We start from the raw sequence: 26,848 nt of genomic DNA on the forward strand, positions 1-26,848 counted from the left end.
CGCTGCCCCCGCCCCGCGCCCGCCGCTTTATAAAGCGGCACCGCCCGCCCCCCACCCGCGGGGCCGGCGCGGCCCCGGCGCCTCCCGCCGGCACCGCGCCCGCCGCTCCCGCCGCTCACACGGGCTGGCCGGGCTGGCCGGGCTCTGCGCGGGCCCCGCAGCCCCTCGGGCTCCGCTTTTTGCCGTCGGGAAAAAAAAATACCGACTAGAAAAAACAAAAAAAAAGGGAAAAAAGGAAAGAAAGATAAGCAGATGTGCTTCGTGGTTTTTTTTGTCCGAAAATGAAATGAAGAAGTCAGAACTTGTTTTTGTTGAATGTTTGTTGTTGATACCAGGGCTCAGAGCTGCTGCGTGGAGTGGGGAGCTCGGGAGGGGTTCATATGCAGCCCTGGAGCTGGGTCATGATCCCTGGCACTGGGGAATCATTCTGTGTTCCTGGAGCTGGATCCATGATCCCTGACACCAAGGAATCATTCTGTGTTCCTGGAGCTGGATCCATGATCCCTGACACCAAGGAATCATTCTGTGTTCCTGGAGCTGGATCCATGATCCCTGACACCAAGGAATCATTCTGTGTTCCTGGAGCTGGATCCATGATCCCTGACACCAAGGAATCATTCTGTGTTCCTGGAGCTGGGTGCTGTGTCCCTGGCACCAGGGAATCATCCCATATTCCTGGAGCTGGACCCCCAGTCCCACATTCCCAGAGCTCGGTGCCCGCTGCAGAGCCAGATGCAGACCCACACCCCCATGGAACTGGGAGCCCAGGTCACATCTGGAGCTGGGCTGTCCCAGTCCCAAATCCCACCCCAGATCCCGGTGGGAAGGTGCCAGGCACAGCTGGTGGCACGGGCAGTGTGGCTGGTGACACCTGGCAGTGCTGGTAACCACCAGCCTGCAACAGGAACCACCGGCCCATGAAATTCTCCACATTCCTTGGCTCCCCTGAGCTTGTTTTCCCAACACGGTTCATAAACTGGCATCCAGCTGGCACACTGCCACACTGCTCCCCACTCTCCTCTGGGCTCTCTCCAGAGTTCCAGGGCCTCTCCTCCCCACCCCAAATGTGCCCAAGCCCCATCCAGGCACGCCTGCCCACCCAGAACCCCCAAAGCAGGATGGGTCTGATGGCTCCCAGTGTGTGATCCATGGGATCAGTGGGCACAGGATGGGCCTGATGGCTCCATACTGTGTGGAACCCTGGGATCAGTGGGCACAGGATGGGTCTGATGGCTCCCAGTGTGTGGATCCCTGGGATCAGTGGGCACAGGATGGGTCTGATGGCTCCCAGTGTGTGATCCATGGGATCAGTGGGCACAGGATGGGTCTGATGACTCCATACTGTGTGGAACCCTGGGATCAGTGGGCACAGGATGGGCCTGATGGCTCCATACTGTGTGGAACCCTGGGATCAGTGGGCACAGCCCCTCGTGGCACCATCCTTATCACGGGGACTCAGCTGCACCCACCCTCAGCACTGGGATCTGGAGGGAGCTGCTCGTGTAAATGAAACCCTGCGCATCACAAAGATGAAGTTCAGCACTAACACGGTGTCTGGAGATGGGAATTACCCCTGCCCACCCCCACCAGCAGGGATCCAGGAAAGGGCGGTGCAGCACCCGCAGCAGCCCCGAGCACGCACAGCCAGGCAGGGAATGGAGGCAGTGGAAGCAAATGGGCACCGGAATGGCACCCCAGAGCCCTGCCCTGCCCGCCTGGATCCGGCCCTGCTGCTCTCTGCCAGCCTCGCTCGGGTTTTACGAGGGATGGGGGAGACACGTGAGGCTCCGTAAAGTGCTGTGGGCACGGCCTGAGTGCCTGGTCCGGCAGCGATGGGCCAGAGGCTGCTCCCAGCTCCGGGCACTGCCAACAGCACAGGGCAGGGAATGGCGGGCAGGGGGCAATGCAGGTGCCCCACAGCCCCTGTTCCCATGGCTGCGCCCTGGAGGGTCCCCATGGAGCTCCAAGTCAGGGCTTGGCCTCGTGAGCACTGGGGAGAGCAGATCAGGGATGACCACCAGCACCATTCCAATGGAAATTCCCAGATTTTACCCCACTGAGCCCAACCTGGAGTGGGCAACCTCCATCCCTGCCCATGGTGCATCAACTGGTTCCTGACCCAGCAAGGCCAGAGCCCCTCGTCCCCCGGAGCTGTCCCGGCCCCCCGGAGCTGTCCCGGCCCCCCCGGACCCCCACGTGCAGCACGGCTCCGAGGGGTGCGGCCCCTTTAAGAGCCGAGTGGCGCCAAACCCGCCTCACGTGACCACTGCCCGCCCCCCGGTGGGCGGGGCCTCGGCGCGCGGGCTCCCGCCAAGAGAGAAGCGCGCGGGACCGACCCCACGTGTTCCTGGGAGCGGGACCGGGATCGGGATCGGAACCGGGACCGGAACCGGGACCGCGGCCATGGCCCAGCTCCGCCTCACCGACTTCTTCGGCCAGACCAAAGGGACCACCGGAGCCCCGGCCAAGCGCAGCGGCGGCCGCCCGCTCAAGGCCGCCCTCGCCGGTGCCCCGGTGCACCGGGAGGAGGAGGATGGTGTCCCGGCGGGGCTCAGCGGGCGCTCGCTGCCGCTGCCCGGCTCGCCGCGCACCCCGGCCCGCGGGGGCTCCCCGGCGCTGCGGGGCCTGGCGGGCAGGAAACGGAACCGGCGGGAGATGGAAGCGGGGTCGCCGCTCGGGGCCCGGTTCGGGGAACCGAGCGGGAAGTCGGCGCGGAAGAGGCTGGAGCTGCCCCCGGATGCGGAGCCGGGGTCTCCGGGAGCGGTAGGGACATGGAGGGGTCGGGGATGCGCCGCTTCCTCGGGGATGCGGCCCTGCAATGGGGTGGGGGAGGATAAAGGGGCGGGGGAGCGGATGGGAGCGTGTGGAACCAAAAAACAACAACCCCGCAAGCGTTCCACCCCTTTTCCCCGTGCAGGACCCTCCAAACTCGCCTCCCCTTCTCCTGATTCTCAATCCCCCCTCACCCGGACTGACCCCGGCCCCAAGCGCGCGAACCCCAAAACTCGCCCCCTTCAGCCCCTCTGCCCCTATTGCAAACCCCTCCATGGCTCCCCCTCCCCATGCAGGACTTTGGGGGGCACAGGGGAAGGGGCGCCGGGCGGGTGGGTTCCCCGGACAGTCCCTAAGGACCCCGGACAGTCCCTAACTCTCCTCTCTCTTGCAGGCCACCAGCTCCTCGCCTCTGGCCACTCCTCGACCCCCGACACCGCTGTCACAGGACCCGGCCGTGACCCCCCCGGCCAGCAGCAGCGGCTCCCCGGGCCGTGGGCAGGACACGGGGACAGAGCCCGGCCCAGGATCCCCGGGACCGGCCCGGCGCCTGCAGCGGGTACGGGCTGATCCCGGCTCCGCTCCCGGCTCTGCGGATTCGGTGCCGCCTGTCCCGCTCTGACCCTGTGTCCCCTCCCTGCCCAGGAGGACGTGGCCGAGCTGCAGGGCCGCCTGCAGAGGATGAAGGTGATGAAGGTGCCGGGCCAGGTCCCCTCTGTCCCCAGCGGGACCAGCAGTGACCTGCGGAGCCGCCTGGAGCGGGTGCGGCAGCTGGAGCAGCGCGTCCGGCAGAGGAGAGCGGCCACCGGGGCTGGGGACACCAAGGACACTGGGGTGGCAGCTCCAGAGGGAGAGACCGGGTGAGGAGCAGCTGCAGGGGCGATTTGAGGGGGCTGCCACTGCCCTGAAGTGGTTTTGTGAGGGTTTGAGGGCTGTGGGGGCTCTGAGTGGTGTGACACGGATGCCACAGGTGACGTGACCCCGATACCGACCCAGAGAAGGGCTTTGGGGTGGGGTGGGAGGTGGGCACGGGGTCAGCAGCAGGGCCCTGACCCCGTGCTGTCCCTCCCCACAGGCAGAAGCTCCCGGCGTACCAGCGGTTCCACACGCTGGCCCAGGAGCTGCCCCCGGGGCTGACGCTGCCCTACAAGTTCCGGGTGCTGGCAGAGATGTTCCGCAGCGTGGACACCATCGCCGGGATGCTCTTCAACCGCGCCGAGACCGTCACCTTCGCCAAGGTCAAGCAGGGCGTGCAGGACATGATGCGCAGGTGAGCTGGCCCCTTTCGGGGTCCCAGCAGCCCCTTTCGGGGTCCCAGCAGCCCCTTTCGGGGGTCCCAGCTGCAGCTCTGGGCGTCCCCAACCCCCGTGGTGCTGTCACAGGCAGTTTGAAGAGCAGCACCTGGGGCAGATCAAGGCTGTGTATCCCAGCTCGTACCGGCTGCGCCAGGAGAAGAACGTCCCCACCTTCGGCAGCGGTGGGAAGAAGAAGTCTGAGTATCAGCTCACGCTGGAGCCAGTCCTGGGGGAAGGTATGGATGGTTTTGGGGTACTCTCAGTCCTGCCTGATCCCTGAATCCATAGGGATGCTCTGCTTGGTCTGTTAATTTGACCCCCTGAGCGTACTGGAAGTGGGAAACAGGTTTGGGACAGGAGGGAGAACATCCAGGCAGCGACTCAGCTCCGTGGCAGGGCTGTGATCCTGTCCTGCCGTGGTTTGTGCCCTGCTGGGGCGTGCGGGTGACACTCGTGTCCCTCCTGGCAGAGGAGAAGGTGGATGGGCGCCCGCACCTGTCGGCGTCGCGGCTGCTGGAGCGCAGGAGGGAATTCCACCGCAACCTGGTCAACATCGTCAGGGAGCACCACAAGGTGAGGGGCACCTGGCACCCCCTGCTCTGGCCTCTGGGGCTGTGCCTGGTGCCATCCAGGCTGAAGGACACGGAGATTCCTCTTGGAGCTGGGCTCTGAATCCGCTCCCTGTGTCACCAAGCTGTGCTGGGAGCGCGGGGCAGCGGCTGCCTCTCCATCCTGGTGCCATGACACAGCTCTCACCCTTCTCAGGCATTCCTGGCTGCCCTCAGCCCTCCCATGGTGGTGCCAGAGGAGAAGCTGACCCGGTGGCATCCCCGTTTCAACGTGGACGAGGTGCCGGACATCAGCCCTGCGGAGCTGCCGCGGCCGCCGCAGGAGGAGAGGCTGAGCACGGCCCAGGAGGTGCTGAGCACGGCCCGGGGCATGCTGAGCCCCAAGGTGAGCCAGGGCACCCTGTCTGTGCCACCTCTGGGAAGGTGTGGGTGGCTTCCCACTGCCAGAGGGCAGGGATGGATGAGATATTGGGAAAGAATTGTTCCCTGTGAGATGGGCAGGCCCTGGCACAGGTGCCCAGAGAAGCTGTGGCTGCTCCTGGATCCCTGGCAGTGCCCAAGGCCAGGCTGGACATTGGGGCTTGGAGCAACCTGGGCTAGTGGAAGATGCCCCTGCCATGGGGACTGCAAATGAGAAGAACTTCCAAGTCCTTTCTCACCCAGAACATTCCATGATTCCATGAAGCACTCCAAGCTCCTCTGTGCAGGCAGGATGGATCAGGATCACTGGGCTGGGCTGCCGGGTGACAGCGGGGGCGGCAGAGGGGAAACTTCTCCTTCCTCCAGCCTGAACTGTAACCCAACTCCTCCTCCTTCTTCCACATGAGCAGATGGAAAAAGCTCTTGCCAACCTGGCCCTCAGAACGGCCGAATCCAGCGCGGGGGAGCCGGCACTTTCCAAAGCCCCAACCCCTGCCAGCACCTCCAGTGCGCTCAGAGGGGTGTCCCAGGGGCTGCTGGAGCGGGTGAGTCACCGTGCTGGGCCTCACAGGGGGCTGGGGGCACTCCCTGTGCCCAGGGTGGGGGTCCCAGGGGCTGTTGGAGCAGGTGAGTCAGATCAGGCTGGGGCTGGGGGCACTCCCTGTGCCCAGCCCCTCCGCTGGGGGTGCTGCCCGTGCTTAGGGTGGGTGTCCCAGGGGCTGCTGGAGCGGGGTGAGTCACACCATGCTGAGCCTCACCTGGGGCTGGGGGCACTCCCTGTGCCCATCCCCTCCTCTGGGGGTGCTGCCCGTGCTCAGGGTGGGTGTCCCAGGGGCTGCTGGAGCGGGTGAGTCACCGTGCTGGGCCTCACAGGGGGCTGGGGGCACTCCCTGTGCTCAGGGTGGGTGTCCCAGGGGCTGTTGGAGCAGGTGAGTCAGATCAGGCTGGGGCTGGGAGTGCTGCCTGTGCCCAGCCCCTCCGCTGGGGGTGCTGCCCGTGCTCAGGGTGGGTGTCCCAGGGGCTGGTGAGTCACACCATGCTGAGCCTCACCTGGGGCTGGGGGCACTCCCTGTGCCCATCCCCTCCTCTGGGGGTGCTGCCCGTGCTCAGGGTGGGTGTCCCAGGGGCTGCTGGAGCGGGTGAGTCACTCTGTGCCAGGGCTGGGGGTGTGGCCATGCTCAGGTGTCCCCGTTTCAGGTGCGGGCGAAGGAGGCGGCGCGGCTGGCGGCGCTGCTGACGCGGGACGCGGGGCAGGAGCAGCGGGCGGCGCGGCTGGCGCGGCTGCCGGCCCTGGCGCGCCTCCTGCGCGGCGCCTTCGTGGCCGAGAAGAAGGCGGCGCTCAGCATGGAGCTGCTCTGCGCCCGCCTGGCCGACAGCTGCCCCGAGCTGGTGGCGCCAGGTAGGGAGGGATTTTGGGGGGTCTCTCTGTGGGAGGAAGGCGATGCACAGAGCTGAGCGCTGACCCCGCTGCTCCCCGCTGCAGGTGAGATGGAGAAACACGTGCGGCTCTTCGCCGAGCTCCTGCCAGACTGGGTGGGCATCCACAACCTCAGGACGGACGTCTACGTCAAGCTGGACAAAGAGAAGGACCTGGGCCTCGTCACTGAGAGGCTCAACAAGGCGGCCAAGGAGGCTGGAGCCCTCTGAGCCCCCCTCAGGGTTGGGGTTTTTCTGTGCAATCTCCTCGAATGTAGCAAATCCCGACAGCTCTGGGTTCTGGGCTGGGCTGGAGGGAGGCTCGTCCTTGGGTGTCTGAGGAAGGGCAAAATGCCTTAATTTAACTGATCCTGTGGTGGGAGCTGTGAGGAATGTAGGTCCCCTAGTCCTGGAGCAATCCTGGGGTGGTGATGAAAGCAACCCTAACCTGAGGAACCTTTTCTTCTCCCTTTCCCGGTTCTCCTGAAGGTCCAATTTCAGAGGTTTCTTCCATTAACTGGGTCCTGGTGGGGTGAAGGCAGAGCAGGGCAGGCTGAGAGGGTGACAGGCAGGAAGGAGTGAGAGAAAAAGTCACAAATTGATGTTTCTGGAGCTTTGGGCCTCGTTCTGTTTTTAAGGGAGGGAAAACGCATCTTCCAGTCCTCACTGGAAACAACTGCAGGACTTGTCAAAACACATTTGTATTAAATGTTTTAAATATAGCTGACTTGTGTTAACCCAGTGCTCTTCCTCGCTGCCTGTCTCGTGGTTCTCCATGGCAATTGGCGCCGGCAAGGGCTGGCTCCCCATCCAGCTCCTGGAGAAAAACTCACTGGAAAAAGTGAGCGTGGGCTTGCAGGGAGCTGAATGCAGCTTTTGTGGATGGGGCTGGGGGAGCAGCTGCTGCAGGACAGGGGCAGGCAGGGCTGATGGGGATCCAGGGTTTGCTTTTCCCAGGGGAAATCCCAGGCCACTCAGGCTGAAGTGGCTTGGCAAGAGGGACAAAGAGGGTGAGGATGGCACAGAGGTGCTGGGCTGGCACCGTGCCCAGGTTGGGGTGGGAGCTGCCCAGGGGCAGGGCAGGCACAGCTCACAGTGCTCCCCAAGGTAGGCTGGGGACACCAGGGAGCTGCAGGGAAAGGGGGCTCCCTCATCCTCTCATCCCATGCTGGAGTCTGGCAGATCCCACAGCACTTCCTGAGGGAGCAAGAGGCCTTCCTCCTCCTCCTCCTCCTCCTCCAGGCCCGTGCTTGCCTGTGCAGGAGCATGCCCATTTTCCAGAGAGGAGGAACAGGGATTAAACCCAGCCCAGGGTTTGGGTGTGAGGCTGGGGGCTCCTGAGGCAGGCTGGGCTCTCAGCCACGCTCAGGGACCTCACTGAGGTGGGAAGGAGCTGGATTGCAGCAGCTGGAGTGGAGCAGGACTGGAAAGGAGCTGGAATCAGCAGCCAGGCTCACATCCCAGGAGAGCTCCTGGCGAGCCCCCGTTCTGCTCCTTGGGATAAAACCCCTCTGCTCCTCGGGGTAAAACCCCTCTGCTCCTTGGGATAAAACCCCTCTGCTCCTCGGGGTAAAACCCCTCTGCTCCTCGGGGTAAAACCCCTCTGCTCCTCGGGGTAAAACCCCTCTGCTCCTTGGGATAAAACCCTTCTCCCACCTGGCAGCCGCCCCTGCCCAGCCTGGTCTGTCCAAGCAGATGACATCAGGGGCTGCTGGCAGGGCCAAGGCAGTGTCCCCACGTTCCCTGATGTCACCTGCTGGCACGGGCAGGGCTGACGCTGCTTCCCCAGCACGCAGCTGCTTTCCACGGCTCTCGGGGCTGGAATTGATTTTCCCTCCTCCTCCTCCCCCGCAGTAGGGAGCTGTGAGGTGCTGCCTGCCCTGGCTCCCCTGGGGCAGCCTGGTCACCAGGGAATTGTGTTCCTCAGTGCAAACCGAGCAGTGCTGAAGGGGTTTTTCAGGAAAAGGGGATGAAAATAGCTGGAATGCTCCTTCCAAGTGGATGGGCTGGCTGGGAGGTGGCCCCAGGTGCTGGGTGGGGAAGGGGAGCTGAGCTCACCAAGCCTCTGCAGCCAGAGGTGGGTGCAAAGCAAAGCAAAGGCACCTGAATGCTCCCTGGGAAACAATTCCAAGCATTTGGGAGACAAGGGAGAGCTCACAGCACAGCCCTGCCCCACTGACCAGCTGAGACACTGCCAAGGGTCATTCACGGCTTCAGCCACTGCAACAACAGCTCTGAGACAGCTTAGGAAATATAAAAATACATCAATGTTTATTTTACGTGTGAGTCCAGTCCCTGCTGGTTTCAGGCTCGTGGAAGTTTTGGCACACAGGGATTTACTGTGAGCAAACTGAACTGTGCTGGAGGAAGCATCTCCAAACCCCCTCACACACCTGAGACCCCTGCAACACCTCTGCTGGGCCTCACCTGGCACCAAACTCCCACCAGGACAGGCTCTGATGGCCCAGGACAGCCCAGCAGAGGGGAAGCAGCAGCACAGGGGTGGGATGTGGTGCAGGAGAAGGGGAATTGTGCTGAACAAGGTGCCTGTGGCCTCCAGGGAAGGAAAACACTGACTGGGCTCATCCCACAGCAGCACCATCCTGATTTAAGGGCACAGCAGGCACCTCATTCCCCTCAACAAGCACAGCCCTGGTGCAAGAGCAGCTTGTTCTGGTGTGACAGCACAGAGCCCCAGCCCATCCTGAGGTCAGACACAGCAGGATTTGTCCTTTACAGAAATAATTGCTTTTTGCCCATCTCCTGTGTTTCTTTGGGAATTTTTCAGCAGGTTCCTTGGAGGCTGACAGCCCAGCCCAGGAAATGCTGGTGCCCTGTCAGAGCTCTCCTGCCTCAGCAGCAATATTGTCACTTTGGTCTCCTAAAAAACACAGATTCAGAGAAGCTGCACTTGGTCTCCATCCCCCCCAGTCAGTCCGCCTGTTCCTTCTTCCTGAAAGGATGAACTCCAAAAAGGATCATTACACTCAACACAGTGCTTGGGAAATTCAGGATTGAAGAGCATCTGGCCACGCCCAAAACCTGTGATTAACCCCATTCCCCCTTCCCCACCCCCTTGTGACAGCCAGAATCACTACATACAGCCCCAGATTTGTTCCCAGTGCTCCCTCCTCAGTCATACTGCAGCAGGGAGTAGAAAGGGACGGAATTCAGCTTTTCTGACCCTTTCAGGGCTTTCAGCTCGATGATCACGAGGCACTCCAGGATTTCAGCCTTCAGCCTCTTGAGCAGCTCGCAGGCAGCACGCATGGTTCCTGTGGAGGGGAGCAGAAACATCCTCACTCCAGGGGCACCCCAAAGCCACCCCTGCTGCTGCCAGGCTGAGGGTGCCAGAGAGGTGTGGATACTCCTGGCAGTGCCCAAAGCCAGGCTGGAGGGGGCTTGGAGCAGCCTGGGCAGGGGTGGGACTGGATGGGATTTACCCAGCCCAGCCATTCCATGATTCCATGCACACAGGGGTACAGGATCACACGTGCTTCCCTCCCCTCCAGATTTATCCCCCCCAGCCATTCCATGATTCCATGCACACAGGATCACACGTGCTTCCCTCCCCTCCAGATTTAACCCCCCAGCTGTTCCATGATTCCATGCACACAGGATCACACGTGCTTCCCTCACCTCCAGTTGCCAGCAGGTCATCCACAATCACCACTTTCTGTCCCGGCTCCACAGCATCGCTCTGGACTTCCAGCTCAGCCTGCAGGGAGCAAAGAGCAGCTTTGGTTTAGTCTGGCCTTGGGGAGAAGCCCCTCAGGAGCTGCTGGTTCATGCTGGAGCACAGACAAGTCCTCAGCGACATCAGCATGAATACTCAGCACCTAAAATCCCAAAAACCCCACGAATTCCAGCTACAGGGGAGCGCCACAGAAACACAGAGCAGGGAGGGGATTGCTGGGCCAACCCTCTGGCACACCAAGATCCTGAACTTTCATGGTGTGCGTTATGGTGGAATGTTATCCCAGAGCAGCTCTCCAGCAAGGAAAATCTCCTGTCACGCCCTGGGGAGCTCTGCCTAGAGCCAGATCCAAACTGGCACCTGTTTGGATGTGTCACACGAGCTCAGTTGGCCCAAACAATCCTCGTGGCTTAGGCCTGGCTTTGGGGGCTCTGCTGCTGTTAGTTCCTAGTGGGAGCAGCACAGGCTGAGGCTCAGCCCCCGAGCAGCCGCGGGTTACGGGGCGGGATGGGGGAAGCCATGCAGGACAGCTCTGACTTACAGCACTTACTGCCAGAGTGGGGACACTCTCCGTGGTCATGCCCCTGGATTCAAGCCAAAGAAAGCCATTTAGCACCAGGTCTGAGCACCACCCCCTGAGAAGAATCACGGCACAGCACCAAACATCCCCCATGGGCACAAACGGAGCGACCGCGGCTCGGGGCCGGCTCAGTGCCACTCCCAGGGCATCAGAACCCACCCTGGGACCCCCTCCCCGTGGGTTCAGCCCCCCTGGCGCCCCCAGGGTGAGCCCCAGGCCTTGCCTTGCCGTACTCCAGGCTGTAGGAGATGGATTCAGTGGCACCGGGCAGTTTCCCCTTTTTCCGCACGGGCACGAAGCCGATGCCCAACCTCTGCGCCAGCGGGGTCCCGATGAGGAACCCCCGCGAGTCCAGGCCTGGGGGCACAGCAGGAACAGGCAATCAGGGAATCAGGAATCATTCACCTGGGAATAGGCCTCCAAGGCCATCAAGTCCAACCATCAAGGCTACATCCGTGTATTTTTTGCAATGGTGACTCCACTACTGCCCTGGGCAGCGTGTCCCGACACCTCATCACCCTCTCAGTGAATTTAATACTCCCTCATATTCAACCTAACCCCCTTCAGGTGCAACTTGAGGCCTTTTCCTCTTGTCCCATCACTCAGATTGGAGCCATTTCACTGGGGGAAGGTCTTGGCATAACCCCCCTGTTTTATCCTCCCGTTCTAAAAGCAATTTGCTCTTCAAGCGACTTGTGAGGGTTGAAAGCACAGCCCAGACTCCTGTTCTCACTCACACATGCTGCTGCTGGCCCCAAGAGCCCATTTCCCTCCCCTCTGACCCTTTTCCTTAGAGATAAAGGCAGCAGGGCCCTGGTATCAGCCCAGCCACACGAGCAGGAACTCTGCACCTCGGGCAGCCCTCACTTATCTCACCTGGGCCAGGTTTGGTCTGTGCCCCTTTGGCTGTGGCCCAGCCCAAGCTCTGCCTTCCTCTTCCTCAGCACCTGGCCAGGTGAGCTGAGGTGTTCTGGCCACCAAGGCCATTTGTGCTGGCCTGGAAAGGCTCCCTGAGGAAAACCAGCTGGGACAGGGCCTGCCTGCCCTGGGGACAGCGTGGGGACACTGCAGGCTCTGTGTGTCCCCTCCTTTTTAACAATGAATTATGCACTGGCATGGAAGTGTCAAAGGGCACCTGCCACATCCTAGACCAGCATTTCAGGAATGACAGCAGGAGGAGAAGGATAGAGTTCTGGTGTTACTTCGTGACAGAGGCCAATGTTCAGGTGATTTCTGTGGCCAAGGGCCACAACATTCCCCAAGGGCCGCCCCTCACTTCCCACCCAGGACACACTGCTCGGGGCTGTTCAACCAACACTCACCCACAATGAAGTCGATTTTCGGGTAAAGTGCCCTCACATGATCCTCCAGAAGATCAATCAAAGCCCTGAAGGCCACAGGATCCTTCAGCAAGGGGCTGATATCGCTGCAATAAGGGAGGGCAGGGGTGAGGGAACTGCGGGGCTGCTCTGGAAACGCTCAGCCCCTGATCCCAGGGGAGGCTCCTGACCCCAGGGAAGGTTCCCGAGCCCGGGGAAGGTTCCTGGGCCCAGGTAAGGTTCCTGATCCCAGGGGAGGCTCCTGATCCCGAGGAAGGCCGCTGCCTGGTGCTGCCGGGGCCAGGGATGGGCAGCGGGCACAGGAGCTGGCAGCGAGTCCCCGGCCCGGCTCCAGCCCTGCTCCCATCCCCAGTTCCAGCGCTGGTCCTGCCTCCATGGCCGGCCCCATCCCCTGTCCTGGTTCCAGCCCCGGTTTCCCCCCCGATCCCATCCCCGATCCCGTGCCGGTCTCACCGGAACAGCACGCCGGGCTCGGGGAAGTCCGGGAAGGGCCGGACGCGGTCGCGCACCCGGCGCAGCCGCTCGTCGCTCATGGCGGCCCCGCCGTGCGCAGCCGCCGCCGCCGCTCCGCTCCCGCAGGCCGGAACGGGCCGGGAGGGGCGGGACGGGGGCGGCACCGGGCAGGGAGCGGAGGTGACCTGGGGACGGAGGGTGTGGTACCGCGGGGCGTGGAACATCCGTGCCCCCGGTGCTTGGAGCTCCGGTATCCCGGGGCATTGGACCTCCAGTCCCCCCAGTATTTGGAGCTCCGGTATCCCAGAGCATTGAGCCCCAGTCCACCCCGTATTTGGGCTTCTGGTACCCCGCGGCATTGAGCCCCAGTCCCCCCGGTATCCCGGTATTCGGAGCTCTGGTATGCTGCAGCATGGAGCATCGCCCTCCCCGGGCACACGGAGCTCTGGTATCCCGTGCGCAGAGCCCCAGATTCCCGGTGCAATGAGGTCTGATACTCCGGACATGGAGCTATCCCAGAGCCCCCAGCTCCCCATGAAGGTCTGGTACCCCAGGACACGAGGCACTGATACCCCCAGGTGTATGGAGCTCTGACACTTCATGTACAGAGCCCAAATCCCCCCGTGCATGGAGCTCTGATAACCCTGGCACATGGAGCTGTGATTCCCAGGTGCATGGAGCCCTGGCACCCTGGCACATGAAGCTGCAATTCCCAGGGGCACGGAGCCCTGGCACATGGAGCTGCAGTTCCCAGGTGCATGGAGCTCTGATAACCCTGGCACATGGAGCTGTGATTCCCAGGGCCATGGAGCTCTGATAACCCTGGCACATGAAGCTGCAGTTCCCAGGTGCATGGAGCTCTGATAACCCTGGCACATGGAGCTGTGATTCCCAGGGCCATGGAGCTCTGATAACCCTGGCACATGAAGCTGCAATTCCCAGGGGCACGGAGCCCTGGCACATGGAGCTGCAGTTCCCAGGTGCATGGAGCTCTGGCACCCTGGCACATGGAGCTGCAGTTCCCAGGTGCATGGAGCTCTGATAACCCTGGCACATGGAGCTGTGATTCCCAGGGCCATGGAGCTCTGATAACCCTGGCACATGGAGCTGTGATTCCCAGGGCCATGGAGCCCTGGCACCCTGGCACATGAAGCTGCAATTCCCAGGGCCATCGAGCCCTGGCACATGGAGCTGCAGTTCCCAGGTGCATGGAGCTCTGATAACCCTGGCACATGGAGCTGCAGTTCTCAGGTGTATGGAGCCCTGGCACATGGAGCTGCAGTTCGCAGGTGCATGGAGCCCTGGCACAGCAGTGGATGGAGCCCCAGGCTCCCCTCTCAAGAGCTCCCAGGTCCCTGCTCCGTGTGGAGCTGGATTTACCTGCCTGACCCCAGCCTCAGAAAGGAGCTCCCTGCCTTGGGGCTCCATTTGCACCCCCTCACCCTGCTCAGCACAACACAGACAGCAAACTCCTCAGGACTTCACTGTTTCCTACTTTCCCATCCCTCATCACCTCGTGTGAACTCCTGGAGTCGTTCTGTGTTGGTTAAACCAGTTGGTTGGGATGAGGGACAATAACACAGCCCCAGGTCCTGGAGCAACAGCTCCTGGTGTCACCGAGCCCTGGGCAGGGCAGGGAGCTCCCACAGCTCCCATCTCCCAGTGCTGAATGTTGTTTGGCCATGCAAAATCCACCAAGTGAGTTCAGATCTCCTCTTCCATTAGCAAATACACCTTGGATGTGCTCCAAACGCATCCAGGCACGGCTCACTGTGGAAAGCAGGAGCAGTTGGAGCCTGTAACACCCCTGGCTGAGCTCAGTGTTTGCTGTGAGAGCTGTGACTGGGAAAGATTCACCCACAGCCTCTGGAGAGCCCCTGCCATGGCAGGGACACCTTCCACTGTCCCAGGGTGCTCCAAGCTCTGTCCAGCCTGGCCTTGGACCCTTCTCTGGGTACCCTGTGCCAGGGCCTGCCCACCCTCACAGGGAGGAATTTCTCCCTAACATCCCATCTAACCCTGCCCTCTGGGGAAGCCATTCCCCCTTACCCTGGCCCTTGTCCCCAGTCCCTCTCCAGCTCTCTCAGAGCCCCTCCAGGCACTGGAAAGAGCCCTCAGGTCCCTCTGGAGCTGCTCAGGCTGCACAACCCCAACTCCTGTTAGGTTAACTCCCTCTGCTGCCAGAGACAGCCCGTGCTCCCTTCACAACCATTCCCCCACAAACTGAGCCTTTCCCTGGACTCAGATGATCTCTCCGGCACCAGAAGAACCCTCCTGGGCAGCTGTTGCAGGGCAGCAGAGGGGAGGAAGGACAGGGCTTGCAGGGGAGCCGGGGCTCTGCAGCGCTCACACTCCCTGCCCCGAGCTGGACGGGCTCCTCCGCTGACCTTACAGCACAGCACTGCACAAGGAGCTCTTCCAGCAACTCCTCTTCTTCCTGGCAGATGGAATTGCTGATGGAATTTATCTGCCTACTCGTGGAAATAAATAAGCAGGAGTTTATTTCCTGGGAAAAAGGATCTTTTCAGCCTGCCAGGCAGCTCTGCTGCTGCCTCTCACTAACGGAGGGGCCGGAACGGGGGGGGTTTGTGTCACCCCTGTCCTGTTTGTGGCCCCCCCACCACCCCACCCTCACTGCAGGAGTCTGCACCACATTTCCCTGGAGGCTGAGGGAGGTTCCCAGGCCCCTCATGCCAACCAAGCCCTGGCAAACCTGGCAGGATGAGCTGCTGAGTGCCCCGCCGAGTGCTCCCCTCCTCCTGGACGTGGGACCAGTCTGTCCCCATCAGTTCTGCTGGGAAGGGCACAAAGGTTACACCAAAGTGGACTTGCAGTGACCCAGCTGCCAGAAACCATGGTTAAAAGACAACATTCCTGAGATTCCTGTTGAGCTCCTCACTTATCCCCCATCCCCAGGGATTCCAACTGCACCCACCAGCACAGATTGGACTGGAACACCCCAAGGAAATCAGTTTTCCCTGTGATTGTTCCACCTTCCAAACAACACTGCTGACTCCTACTGCAATTTCCATCTGCAAAGAACTTTCCTAGGACCCCTTTCCAAATGTGATGTCAAAGGGCTCTGGAATATCACCCGGGAGGTGACTCCACATCCGCTCTGAATGCTCTGTGCCTGGCAGAGGAATCAGCACCTGGAATCTGCATTCCCCCAGGGAACTCTGGCTTTGCTCTTTTCTGGACACCATCAGTGATTTAAAAGTGCTTGGAGATCCTGATAGCAGAGGTGTTATTAGCCAGGGAGCACAGAAGCTGGGAATATAAAAGCCTGGGAACTGACTTTAATCAGCTTAACCAGGCAATTAAAGAGCTGTGCTGAGCCTGGAAGTTTCTGTTCTGTTCAGGATTTTAACACTTCAGTGTGAAGTGGAACAAAATGCCCCGAATTTCAACATCTCCCTTCCACGAGGGAAAACGAGCACAAAAATTTCCCTGCAAATCCACTGGAATGTTTCAATCTCAGCTGAGGAAACTCATGCACTTTAAACCCTTAAAAAAAAAAAAAAAAAAAAAAAACCAACAACAAATTTGAAATATCTTATTTCAACACCAGAAGAATGCAGCTCCCCAGCCAGATCCTGGGCTCGGGATGGAAGCCTCAGACCTGGTTTTGTCCCCCTAAAAGAGGGAAAAGTGTGGAAAAAATAAAAGTGATCCAGCTGTGCCTCACTGGGAGCCCAAGGCAGCACCTCCTGCCTGCTGCAGCAGGTTGGATCAGGCCCTTGGAGAGGACACAAAACTCCTCTCTCTGCCCTGGCCAGCCTGGGTTTTGTGTCTGATCCAGAACTAATGGATTTGGCTCGCATTCCTCGCTGCTGGCTTTTATCTGCTCTCCCTTTCAGCTGGGAATTGTGCTACCAAGCTCCTGTCACCCAGAGGGTGTTAAGTGACTCCAAGAGGGACAAAGGCCCACAGAGCTGCCAGATTTCCTCTCTGCAGAAGCTGGAAGGCAGAGGTTTTTTTCTCCCTTCTAAAAGACCACAAGCTTCTGGCTACGGATCCACCTTTATTTAGGATTTATATAATCCCAACTAGGCTTCAAGCAATAAGAAAACTTTAAATGGTGGCAGGGGATATAAAGAAAACAGGCAAATGGAGCCTTGGTGTTTAAAACAGCCGTTTTCCAAAGGAGAAAAGAACCCAAAATGGGATTTCAGCTCTTCCCTTACAGCTGTTCTTAAAACCTGACAGTTTAATTCAAGGGGCACCACAGTGTCGCCTCCTGATAACATAGAAAAACATCCAGTGCTACCAGAAAACAAAAGGAAAAGTCCATTTCCAAGTATTCTAACTGCTAGGAGAGATGGAAAACAGGCCATTCTGACTGCAGAACAGTTATTTGGAAGCTGAACAAGCAAAGGAACTCTTAAGAGAATAAAAGTGTGTTTAGTTTGTAAAGTTTCCCAGTGCTGAGGACAAGGGCAGGACCCTGGGGAGGGATTTCTCTGCTGCCTTTGCTCCAGAGGCTGCTGGGGACTCTGCAGCCAGAAATCACCTCCCAGCACCCCAAACCTTCCTCCCCCTCAAAATCCATTCAGGTCTCACCTTCCACAGGTCCTGCTTCAGCTGCTGGAATTCTTTCATGGGGTTATTTCATTTCAAAGGTGTTGTCACTGGGAAAATAGGAGTGTCCAACCTTGAGGAGATCCTGTATGTGAAACAGGAATTTTGGGATGCTGGCCATGATGTCTGGGAAGGGCTGGAGGTGACAGGAATGGCAGCTGCCACTGTCCCAAGTGCCACAGCCTCCTTCCACTTCTTGTACTCAAATCCCACTGTCACTGGGTTTTACCAGCAAATCCATGGGACTCTCTCACTTCCCTGGTTCCAGAATTCCCCATTTTCCCTTGGAACATTCCTGAGGCCCCCTTGGCCAGGCAGGGCTGTGCTCTCCTCGCTGCTGCTGCACTCAGGGCAGTTTGCAGGGCATTAACCTTGGCTCCAAGTGTTGGGAATTGATCTGCAGCTTCCCAGTTCCAGCATTCAGCTCCCCAAATTGCTGCTCCCCAGGGAGCAATTTGCCACGGAAATAATCCATTTGTCGCTGCAGAATTTGAAATCAAGGCTCCAGAGCCTGAAGTGCAGCCCCAGCTCCTCCACCATTATTAGTTCCATCCATTTCAGAAGCTTCTCTGCACAGAGGGTGGGATGATAACACAGCCTCAGGGGCAGAGCTGGGAGGCTTGAGAGGCTCAGCTAATTGGAAATTAAAGGCAAGAAAGAAATTCTTTGGACTCTTAGGCCAGGAAGAGATGGAGCTTTTAGTGCTCAGCATAATAAACATAAAGAAAGGAACATCACAGCCCCAAACTCCAGCATTCCTTTGGCATTTCTGTCTCTGCTGGAGAACAGAAGCCACCACCAGAGCAGTTTGACTGCTGCAGGTCCCTGAGTGGGCAGGAAATCCCTCCAGCCCCAGTTCCTGAGCTGGGAAGTTTCAGGGCAGCAGCTCAGGATGGTTTTTAAGGGCAGATGTGGCCACTTTGTGCCCTGAGTGGGCAGTGGGGGCTGCAGGCACCATCCCCACCCTTGTGCTGGCCCTGGCTGGGAGACTGATCCAGGTAAAAATAATTCCAGGAAAACAAACCAAGTTATTTTAACCCCAGTCAGTCCCATGATCCATGAGGAAAATCTGGGAGAGTGCCCCAAAGCAGGTGTTACTCCCTTGGCTCACAGGTGAAATCACAGACTGCACTGCTGATAAATTAGTTTATTTTCCCTCATGAGTTCTTCACCTCACCACTTTTAAATCTGTACAGTTTTAGGAAAGGCATTCATTTAAAATTCCTCCTATTATCCAGCTGGAAAACAACTATTCCTATTTAAACTTAAAGCAGAAGCTTTGTCACATTAAACCCTGATAATTTATGATCTGCTTCGTGTCCTTTTACTCTAAACAGACACGTCATGGCTTCACTTACTTGCTTTCAAGTGCAGCATTTCCCTGCAGGATCTGTGTCCTGAGATCGCTCCAGGGATGAGGAATGAGGCTGTGCTGTGCTGGGAGGGGGACAAACCCCGTGGCTGCTCAGTGCAAGTCCAGGGGCAAAGCAGCATCTCCCAAAGGCAGCTGTGACAGAGCAGGGGAGGGAGCAGCAGGCAGGGGACAGGGAGGAGAGGCCACAGCAAACTCTGGGACTGAGGAGCTTGGCCAGGCCAGGCCCAGCTCTGATCCTGGGGATCTCTTCCTAAGCAGCACAGAACCCCACCAGGGCTGTTTCCTCACAAGGATCTGAGGGCTGACAGGATTGCCACGGAGCTGCAGCCAGGGACTCCCTCCTCTGGTTGGATTTTACAGTGAGTGCAGGGCTCTGACAGCCCCAGGGACACAACTGTGGAATCAAAGCCACTGAGGCTGGAAAAGACCTCAGAGATCAAATCCAGCCCTCAGCACCAGTCACCCCAATGCCACATCCAGGGGGTTTCAACACTTCAGGGCTGGGATATCACCCCTGCCCTGTGCCCTGCTTTTCACCCTTCCCGTGAATAAAATTCCCTGATATTCAACTCAATATCCCCTGGCACAACTCTGCTCCTGTCCCTGTTCCCTGTCCCAGGAGCTGTGCAGAGCCAGGAGGGCCCCCCTGAGCCTCCTTTGCTCCAGGCTGAGCCCCCTCAGCTCCCTCAGGATTCTCCATTCCCTTCCCAGCTCCCTCAGGATTCCCCATTCCCTTCCCATTTCCCTCAGGGTTCTCCATTCCCTTCCCAGCTCCCTCAGGATTCCCCATCCCTTTTCCAGCTCCCTCAGGATTCCCCATTCCCTTTCCCAGCTCCCTCAGGATTCTCCATTCCCTTCCCAGCTCCCTCAGGATTCTCCATTCCCTTCCCAGCTCCCTCAGGATCCTCCACCCCCTTCCCAGCTCCCTCAGGATTCCACATTCCCTTCCCAGCTCCCTCAGGATTCCCTATTCCCTTCCCAGCTCCCTCAGGATTCCACATTCCCTTCCCAGCTCCCTCAGGATTCCACATTCCCTTCCCAGCTCCCTCAGGATTCTCCACTCCCTTTTCCAGCTCCCTCAGGATTCTCCATTCCCTTCCCAGCTCCCTCAGGATCCTCCACCCCCTTTCCAGCTCCATTCCCCTCCCTGGACATGGAGAAGCCCCAAAGCAGAGCTGGAGCAGCCCCAGCAAACGGGGAGCTCCTGGTTTTATCAGTGCTGACAGACCCACAGCTGCTGGCCACATCTTCCAAGCCTTGAGCTGTGTCTAAACAAGGGAGGAATGTTATGGGTGAGCTGGAAATGCCGTGATACACTTGAAGGACAAGCAGGAACATCCTGAGAAATGTGGGCTATAAACAAATGGCACTTGCAGATGTGCAGGGATCCCTGAAATTCTGGCTGGGATTTCTGAGAGGTGCAACAGCAAGAGCTGACCCAAGGGCTGTTGTCATTCCAGTTTAATGGGATTGTCCAGCATGAGACACACAGCAGGGATTACCAGGGAGGTACATAAAGCATGGGATGGGGGAATGGGAGGGTTTGGGGTTACAGGGGGGTAGGAAGCAGCTGGAGCCTGGAGCTGGCACAAGGGCAGAGCTCTCCAGCAGCTCCAAGCTTAGCTGGGGAGGGATTTGAGCTGTTTCCAGGTACAGAGCACCTGGATTTTCCTAAGGCAGCACAACATCACACAGAGAAGGCACCTGTGCTGTGGAAAACACTGCAGGGGTGGAAGTGGAGCTGTTGTGGGACCAGTGGAGAATCATGGAATGGTTTGGGTGGGAAGGGATTTAAAGCTGACCTTGCTCCACCCCCTGCCATGGGCAGGGACACCTTCCACTATCCCAGACTGCTCCAAGCTTCTCTGGGCACTCTGTGCCAGGGCCTCCCCACCCTCACAGGGAACAATTCCTTCCTTATATCCAAGCTAAACCTCCCCTTTTTCAGTGTGAACCCAAACATGCTCAGGCTCCCTCCAGCTGCTGCCCTGAGGGCCCAGGGGAGGCTGGTCTGGCTTCAGACAGGTTTATTGGAGATGGGGAAAGGTGTGGAGCAGGCTCCAGGGCAGAGCAGGGATCTGCCCTGTGGCATTGAGCAAAGGCTGATCCTGTGTTCCCCAGGAGAGCAGCAGCCAGGCTGGGGAAGGTTTGCACAAGGAGAATTCCTGGGAGAGCATGTGCTGGAAATGGGGCAAGAGTTAAGTGCTGGTGCCAAGGGGCATTTCTGAGCCCAGAGCACCAGATGGGAAGCAGGGCTTGGAGCAGCTTTAGACCCAGATTTCTGGAAATGAAGGAAAGCCCTGAAATGAACAGCTGACCCCCATAAACGTCCTGCACCAACCATTGGCAACAGAATCCTGGAATGGTCTGGGCTGGAAAAGGCCTCAAAGCTCTCCCAGTGCAGCTCCACTTCCACTGTCCCAGGGTGCTCCAAGCCCTGCCCAGCCTGGCCTTGGGCACTTGAGGGATGCAGGGGCAGCCACAGCTGCTCTGGGCACCTGTGCCAGGGCCTCACCACTCCTGCAAGGAGGAATTGCTTCCCAATATCCCATCCATCCCTGCCCTCTGGCAGTGGGAGCCATTCCCTGTGTCCTGTCCCTCCATCCCTTGCCCAAATTCCCCCTGCAGCCCTCCTGGAGCTCCTTCAGGCCTTGGCAGGGGCTGTAACCCCAATCCCCACCTTTCCTGAAACCATCACCTGGGAATGTTTGCAGCTACACATGGAAGGAACTCAGGGCATTCTCCCTGGATCCAAACCCCCCAGCTGTGAGCAGGAGGGATGCCTGGTTTGCACCCAGAGCTCACAGATTTGGGGAGAAAGCAAAAACAAGTTGATGTCCAGAGCTCACAATGGAAATGAAATGTTAAAACAACAAGCCACAGGCAAACAAAACATGGGCAGTTTGGGCAGGGCTTTCTGGCAGCTCTGAGTTTCCTGACTGTCCCGTGGCTCCTGTTGGGGCAGCTGAGGGAGCAAGGCTGGGTGGAAGGAGCAGGAGTGATCCAGGGCATTCTGGAGCTGGTGGCAGAGTCCAGAGAGCTTTTCCAGCTGACCCAATCTCCCTGGAGTTACCATTTAGGGAAAGAGCTGGGGGAAGAGAGGAGTAGAGGCTAAACCCTGAGCATGAGGAATATAAACACTGGCCCTTTTGGAAGAGCAAGTGATGATATCATGCACACATCACACCCTTCCTGTGTAAACAGGAGTGCCAACAGGAGCAGGCATTGCACACTGGATGTCCTGTGGGCAGCTCTGCAGGGCTGTAGCCATCAGTGAGGCCAAGAGCATTTCTTAGGATCAGACTCTGGTGCTTTCAGGCACTTCCCAAGCTTCTCGCAGCCCGGAGGGGCCCAATTCTGTTAAAAACAAACAGAAACAGACAGAAAGATGATTCACACCAAGTATCTGCTAAGCTCTCACCCCAAGCAGCTCTTTATGATCCTCACAAAGACACTTTTATGTGCTGCTTGAAAAATGAAACTCCTCTTGCAGCCCAAGCCTCTGGGCTCATAAACTTCCCCACTCCAAACAGTGCTCAAATCAAAGCTGGGAAAGGCTGCAAATGCTGGGCTGTGCAGGATTCCCTGTGCTGGGACACTCCAGTCCCTCCTGGCCTCTCCCAGCCCAGCTTGGGGCGTGCTGCTGACCCTGCTGTGGCAGCACAGAGGAACAGAGCAGGAGGTTTTGGGGACACCCTGGCAGTCCAGGGCAGTTGCCACTGTCAGCACTGCAATATCCAGGCACTGTCCTGAGGAGGCAGAAGGCAGCACAAGGCCAAGGGTGTGAGAGAGATAAGAATGCTGGTATTTTAATGAGTGTTTTGATGGAGGGATCCACAGGCAGAGGAGGCAGGAAGCATTCCTGAGACACGTCTTCCAGTGCCTGCACATCAAAACTATTTGTTTGCCTTGTTTCCACGTTTCTGGAGCTACCTGAATGTGTGGAACAGAAAAAGGAGATCCACTGCCAGCCTCAGCTTCCAGAGAGATTAATGGAGGAAGGAATTTGGATAGATGAACATTTTTAATTTCACTGAGGTTTTGCCATTACAAATTTGGGATTGTGGTCATGGGAAGGGCAGATAACACTTCCCACTCTGCCTTCAGGAATTTTTTGTGCCTCCCTCTCTCAGCTGTGTCCATCCATGGGACATTCTTGCTGTCCCCTATTAAAAGCCAGTTCAACACTGACCTCCTGCCTTTCATTTTGCTGATTTTCACCCTGCAAGTATTTCTGTTTTCTTGGAACTAAATTCCTACAGAAAATAAATGCTCAACCCCAGGAAAACACCACTGGAGCAGGTTTTTGTTCCATGGAGCTGACAACAGATGGCAGTGAGACACCAGCAATTCCAGCAGAGGAGCAGACCCAGAGGGAGCTGTGCTGGAGCCACCTCTGCACCGAGGGCTCTGCAGGCTTGCTGAACAATTAATGTAGTTTTCTAAATCTGCTCCTCTGGTTCAAAATGTGCAACCACGGCTGGAAAATCCAGAGCACCCTGCAGAAGGAACTGAGGGCCAAAGGAACACATGAAGTGCAATGTTTGTTCTTTTGAAAAAGCAGAACAATAAAGGGTCTGTGCTGCCTCCTGCAGCCCTGGTCCCGCTGCTGGGCTGAGCTGGGAGCCCCGGGGACACCCCGAGCTGCAGAGCAGCTTCTGCCACGCTCACACAGCAGGAACACCCAGCAGAGCCTCTGGGGGAGCTCCCTGGGCAGGGGGATCCAGCAGGGATGGGCTGCAAACACCTCCCTGCCCCTGCCTCCATCTCTGCTCTGCAGGAGCTGCACGAGGAGCCAGCTGCTGTCCTGGAATCCTGCAGTGCCTGGCTGGGAAGGGACTCAAAGCCCATCCAGGGCCACCCTGCCATGGCAGGGACACCTCCCACTGTCCCAGGTGCTCCAAATCCCATCCAGCCTGGCCTTGGACACTGCCAGGGATCCAGGGGCAGCCACAGCTCCCAGGGACAATTCCTCATTCCCAATATCCCGTCCATCCCATCCTCTGGCAGGGGGAGCCATTCCCTGTGCCCTGTCCCTCTGTTGCCTTGGACACTTCCTTGAACACTTCCCCACACTTTGTTTATATGTAAGTAAAGACAATTCTCCTCCTCTCTCCCAAATACATCAAACACCCTTATCAAATCATCAGGTGACAGGAGATAGTGGCAGTAAATTATCTTTATCTCCCAGCATCCCCCAACACCAGATTTAGCCCCCAGCCCACCCAGCAACAGTCACTCCCTAAAGGTTTGCTCAGCTTCATTCCTGCTCCCAAAGGCAGCAATCTGTGCCTGACACTTTGGGGTAGTGACCATGGAAAACTCACTGGGTTTCCTGCTGGGACTGAAACATTTCCCCTGAGACCAGGATCCCCCCAGCCCTCCCTTCCATTTGGGAAGCAGTTCTGGAAGAAATGCTTTGCAGTGCTGCCTCTGGCAGCAGCCAGACCCTGGGGACAGTGCCTGAACCCAAAAGCCCCAGAGGAACAGAGAACAGTGTTTATTAAGGGAAAAGTTGAATAAGGAAAGAAAACACAGAAACAATGGGCCCTCAAATCTTTTTCCTATTTAACATCCAAAAATAAAGAGATGGGCCAAAGCTAAGGGAGATCTTTGCCTTGTTACTGAGGGGACACAGCTCTTTGCTGGTGACAGACCAGAGGCAGCAGGTTCTGACTGATTCAGGAGATGATTGATTTATTTATTATCAGGAAGGTTTTGCCTGTTACTATTTTGTCAGAGCCTGTTCCAAGGTTTTTTGTCTGTAAGAAGATTTTGCCTGTTACTATTTTGTCTGTCAGCCCACAGACACATTCCCTGGGATACATAACCTCCTGTCAAGTGACAACCTCCCCCAGATTATCCAGTTCCTCTCCCAGGTTCTCAACAAACTAAGCAGGGTTTGACAGGGGAGCCAAACTGTAACTTTCCAACAGGAGACTTGAAAGAGCAAACAGAACTGAAAAAATTCAATTTCAATAAAGACTTTGGAAAATTCAGGCATGGGGAGAATTGGAGGAGACTAAAGATACATCACTGAAAATGTCCCATAGAAGACTCAAAGCAAAGAGGGCAGGGATTGGATGGGATATTGGGCAGGAATTGTTCCCTGTGAGGGTGGGAGGCCCTGGCACAGGTGCCCAGAGCAGCTGTGCCTGCCCCTGGATCCCTGGCAGTGCCCAAGGCCAGGCTGGACAGGGCTGGGAGCACCTGGGACAGTGGGAGGTGTCCCTGCCATGGCAGGGTGGCACTGGATGGGCTCTAAGGTCCCTTCCCACCCAAACCACTACAGGATTCCACAATTCCAGGATTTTGAGAACTGCAGAAGGGGATTAGAAAGGAGAAGAAGGATCTGCCCTGTCTCTACGCAAGGAATCCACTAACAGGTAATTGTGCATCTCTTCTTCATCCCTTCCCACCACTGCCAGTTTATAAAACCTTCACAAAATGTATTTCAACCCTAGGAGTCCCCATGCCTTTGTGCTTCAGCACTCACCATGACAGCCTGGTCACACACGTTCAGCTGGGGCTGGCCTGGCACCAGGGTGGCCCTGTGCTGCTGCACCAGCCCTGAGATGTGCTGCACAGCCTGCTGGTACTCCTCACTGGCAAAGCTGCAGGGGAAAGCACAGGGGTTACTGCTGGGGGTTACTCCGGTGTCCCCGAGGAGGAGGGGATGTGCAAACACCCTGCCAGCTGCCCACAGTCCGCAGGAGATGGAATCCAGGCTGGCAGAGTGCAGGGGCTCTGCTCAGGGCAATGAGGATGGCAGGGCCTTGTCCTCCCCAGAAATCACCTGCCTCCAGAGCAGCTCAGCCTCCCAAACTGCTGCTCCAGGGGCCCCACATGCTTCCTCCTCGTGCAGATCTGCTAGGAGCTCATGTGGCCTCCCAAGGGAATTGTCTTAGCAAATAAAAGGACATTTCTGGGTTGTCCCTTCAGCGATTACCCAGGGACACTTCCCAGACACAGGACAAACACCTTCCCAGACAGCTGAGGACAGAATTTCCCAAGACAGCCCTTCCAGCTGTCTCACCTGAGCTCAGCAGCTCCCCACACTCTCCCCCCTTTTCCAAGAGCTCTCCTGCACACCTGCCCCGGCAGAGGGGAGGCGTTTGTTGCAGGGAACAGAAGGGAATGTCAATATTTTGTTTTACAAGAGTGTTCTCAGGAAGGGTTTCAAACACAACCCTGGGCCAGTTCAACTCCACAACCACCACGGAAATGAACTAAAATTATGCAAACACAGAGGAGAAGAATAGAAGGGCCTTGTCCAAGACAAAAATACCTCCCCCATTGCACAAAATGCTGAGGTTCTGCCCCATCCACATTCCTCCACTACAGCTTGATTATTCCAAGCTGGGAGCCATCTGCCATGCCCCAAAATGTGGTTCTAATGACCAGATCCTGACCCACCCGATTCCTCCAGCAGCCATTTGCTGGAGTGGCTCAGGGTGCACTTCACTAATATCCCAAGTACTTCTAAAAAGCAGGATTCCTAACAAAGATCTCTCTTTGTCCATCACCTTAAGAGTCACTTAAAAACCACCAAAACCCCCCCAGAGAGCGGCAAATTCCTTGTGAAGATAAAAGAACCAATGCAGCTGGGTCCTGACCTCGGGCTCCCCCTGCTCCCAGGCCAGGCTGGCCAGCAGCCCCACACTCCAGCTAATTTCCTTCTTTGCAAAACAATCACATTTGGAAGGCCAGCGATGTGCCAAGCGTTTCCAGTAAACCCTATAAATATCCCAGCTGGGCAGGCAGCCAGGCAGAGGCTGATTGTGGGGCTGTGCTGATAGAGAGCAGGAAGGGAACGTGGGATGAGGAGCTGGAGCTGCTCTCACACCCAGCTGCCTGCATCCTGCTGGACAGAGCTGAAGGACCACCCTGAAACCCAGAGGATCCTGAGAAGCTCCTGAATTTCATAGAATCCGACAATCTTTGGGTGGGAGGAGATTTAAAACTCCCATATTTCCCACCCCTGCCATGGCAGGGACACCTTCCACCATCCCAGGCTGCTCCAAGCCCTGTCCAACCTGCCCTTGGGCACTGCCAGGGATCCGGAGGCAGCCACAGCTGCTCTGGGCACCTGTGCCAGGGCGTGCCCACCCTCAGAGCCAGGAATTCCTTCCCAATGTCCATCCATCCCTGCTCCATGGAGCTTGGTTTTCATTTCTTGACCCCATTGAATCCCCATTCCATGTGGGTTGGTTTTCCTGCCTTGGCCCCATGGCTCAGTTTTATCTCAGATATTACTGTGCAGCTCCAAAACATGCCCCAAAATCCCACATCCACGGATTTGTGAAGTATTTACTGACTGCACAGGAGTTAAAACTGCCTCCAGCCCTAA

At 57.8% G+C, this 26,848-nt stretch overlaps 3 protein-coding genes across 4 annotated transcripts in view; 1 reads left to right on the plus strand and 2 right to left on the minus strand.

The window, feature by feature from the left end:
• Positions 1–2,342: 2,342 nt before the first annotated feature.
• Positions 2,343–7,161, plus strand: CDT1 (chromatin licensing and DNA replication factor 1). Its single transcript, XM_058813726.1, has 10 exons — positions 2,343–2,763; positions 3,167–3,331; positions 3,418–3,632; positions 3,848–4,042; positions 4,155–4,303; positions 4,537–4,640; positions 4,833–5,021; positions 5,467–5,601; positions 6,254–6,455; positions 6,540–7,161. The coding sequence occupies exons 1-10, from the start codon at positions 2,404–2,406 to the stop codon at positions 6,701–6,703; spliced, it is 1,878 nt and encodes a 625-aa protein (XP_058669709.1). The 5' UTR covers positions 2,343–2,403; the 3' UTR covers positions 6,704–7,161.
• Positions 7,162–8,747: 1,586 nt separating this feature from the next.
• APRT (adenine phosphoribosyltransferase) lies at positions 8,748–12,660 on the minus strand. The gene is made up of 5 exons (XM_058813680.1): positions 12,543–12,660; positions 12,072–12,175; positions 10,973–11,106; positions 10,112–10,190; positions 8,748–9,747 (listed from the first exon to the last, which is right to left on the minus strand). The coding sequence occupies exons 1-5, from the start codon at positions 12,620–12,622 to the stop codon at positions 9,605–9,607; spliced, it is 540 nt and encodes a 179-aa protein (XP_058669663.1). The 5' UTR covers positions 12,623–12,660; the 3' UTR covers positions 8,748–9,604.
• Positions 12,661–19,781: 7,121 nt separating this feature from the next.
• GALNS (galactosamine (N-acetyl)-6-sulfatase) overlaps positions 19,782–26,848 on the minus strand; it is a 42,479-nt gene continuing 35,412 nt past the window's right edge. For both annotated transcript variants that reach the window (XM_058813379.1, XM_058813380.1), the window contains exons 13-14: positions 24,995–25,112; positions 19,782–21,855 (exon numbers count right to left, since the gene is read on the minus strand). In XM_058813379.1, coding sequence (XP_058669362.1) covers positions 21,769–21,855; positions 24,995–25,112 — 205 coding nt within the window. In that variant the 3' untranslated portion in view covers positions 19,782–21,768. The remainder of the gene's footprint in view (positions 21,856–24,994; positions 25,113–26,848) is intronic.

This window comes from Ammospiza caudacuta, chromosome 13, assembly GCF_027887145.1.
Source record: "Ammospiza caudacuta isolate bAmmCau1 chromosome 13, bAmmCau1.pri, whole genome shotgun sequence".
Lineage (NCBI taxonomy): Eukaryota > Metazoa > Chordata > Aves > Passeriformes > Passerellidae > Ammospiza > Ammospiza caudacuta.

Bases quoted from the DNA above. Each gene is read 5' to 3' on its own strand.
- CDT1 (XM_058813726.1), top strand. From the start codon at position 2,404: ATGGCCCAGCTCCGCCTCACCGACTTCTTCGGCCAGACCAAAGGGACC. The intron at 4,304-4,536 runs GTATGGATGGTT...CCCTCCTGGCAG, and splicing joins GGAGCCAGTCCTGGGGGAAG to AGGAGAAGGTGGATGGGCGC. The intron at 5,602-6,253 runs GTGAGTCACCGT...TCCCCGTTTCAG, and splicing joins CCCAGGGGCTGCTGGAGCGG to GTGCGGGCGAAGGAGGCGGC.
- APRT (XM_058813680.1), bottom strand. From the start codon at position 12,622: ATGAGCGACGAGCGGCTGCGCCGGGTGCGCGACCGCGTCCGGCCCTTC. The intron at 12,176-12,542 runs GTGAGACCGGCA...CCCTTATTGCAG, and splicing joins GAGCCCGGCGTGCTGTTCCG to CGATATCAGCCCCTTGCTGA. The intron at 11,107-12,071 runs GTGAGTGTTGGT...CTGTGCCCCCAG, and splicing joins GAAAATCGACTTCATTGTGG to GCCTGGACTCGCGGGGGTTC.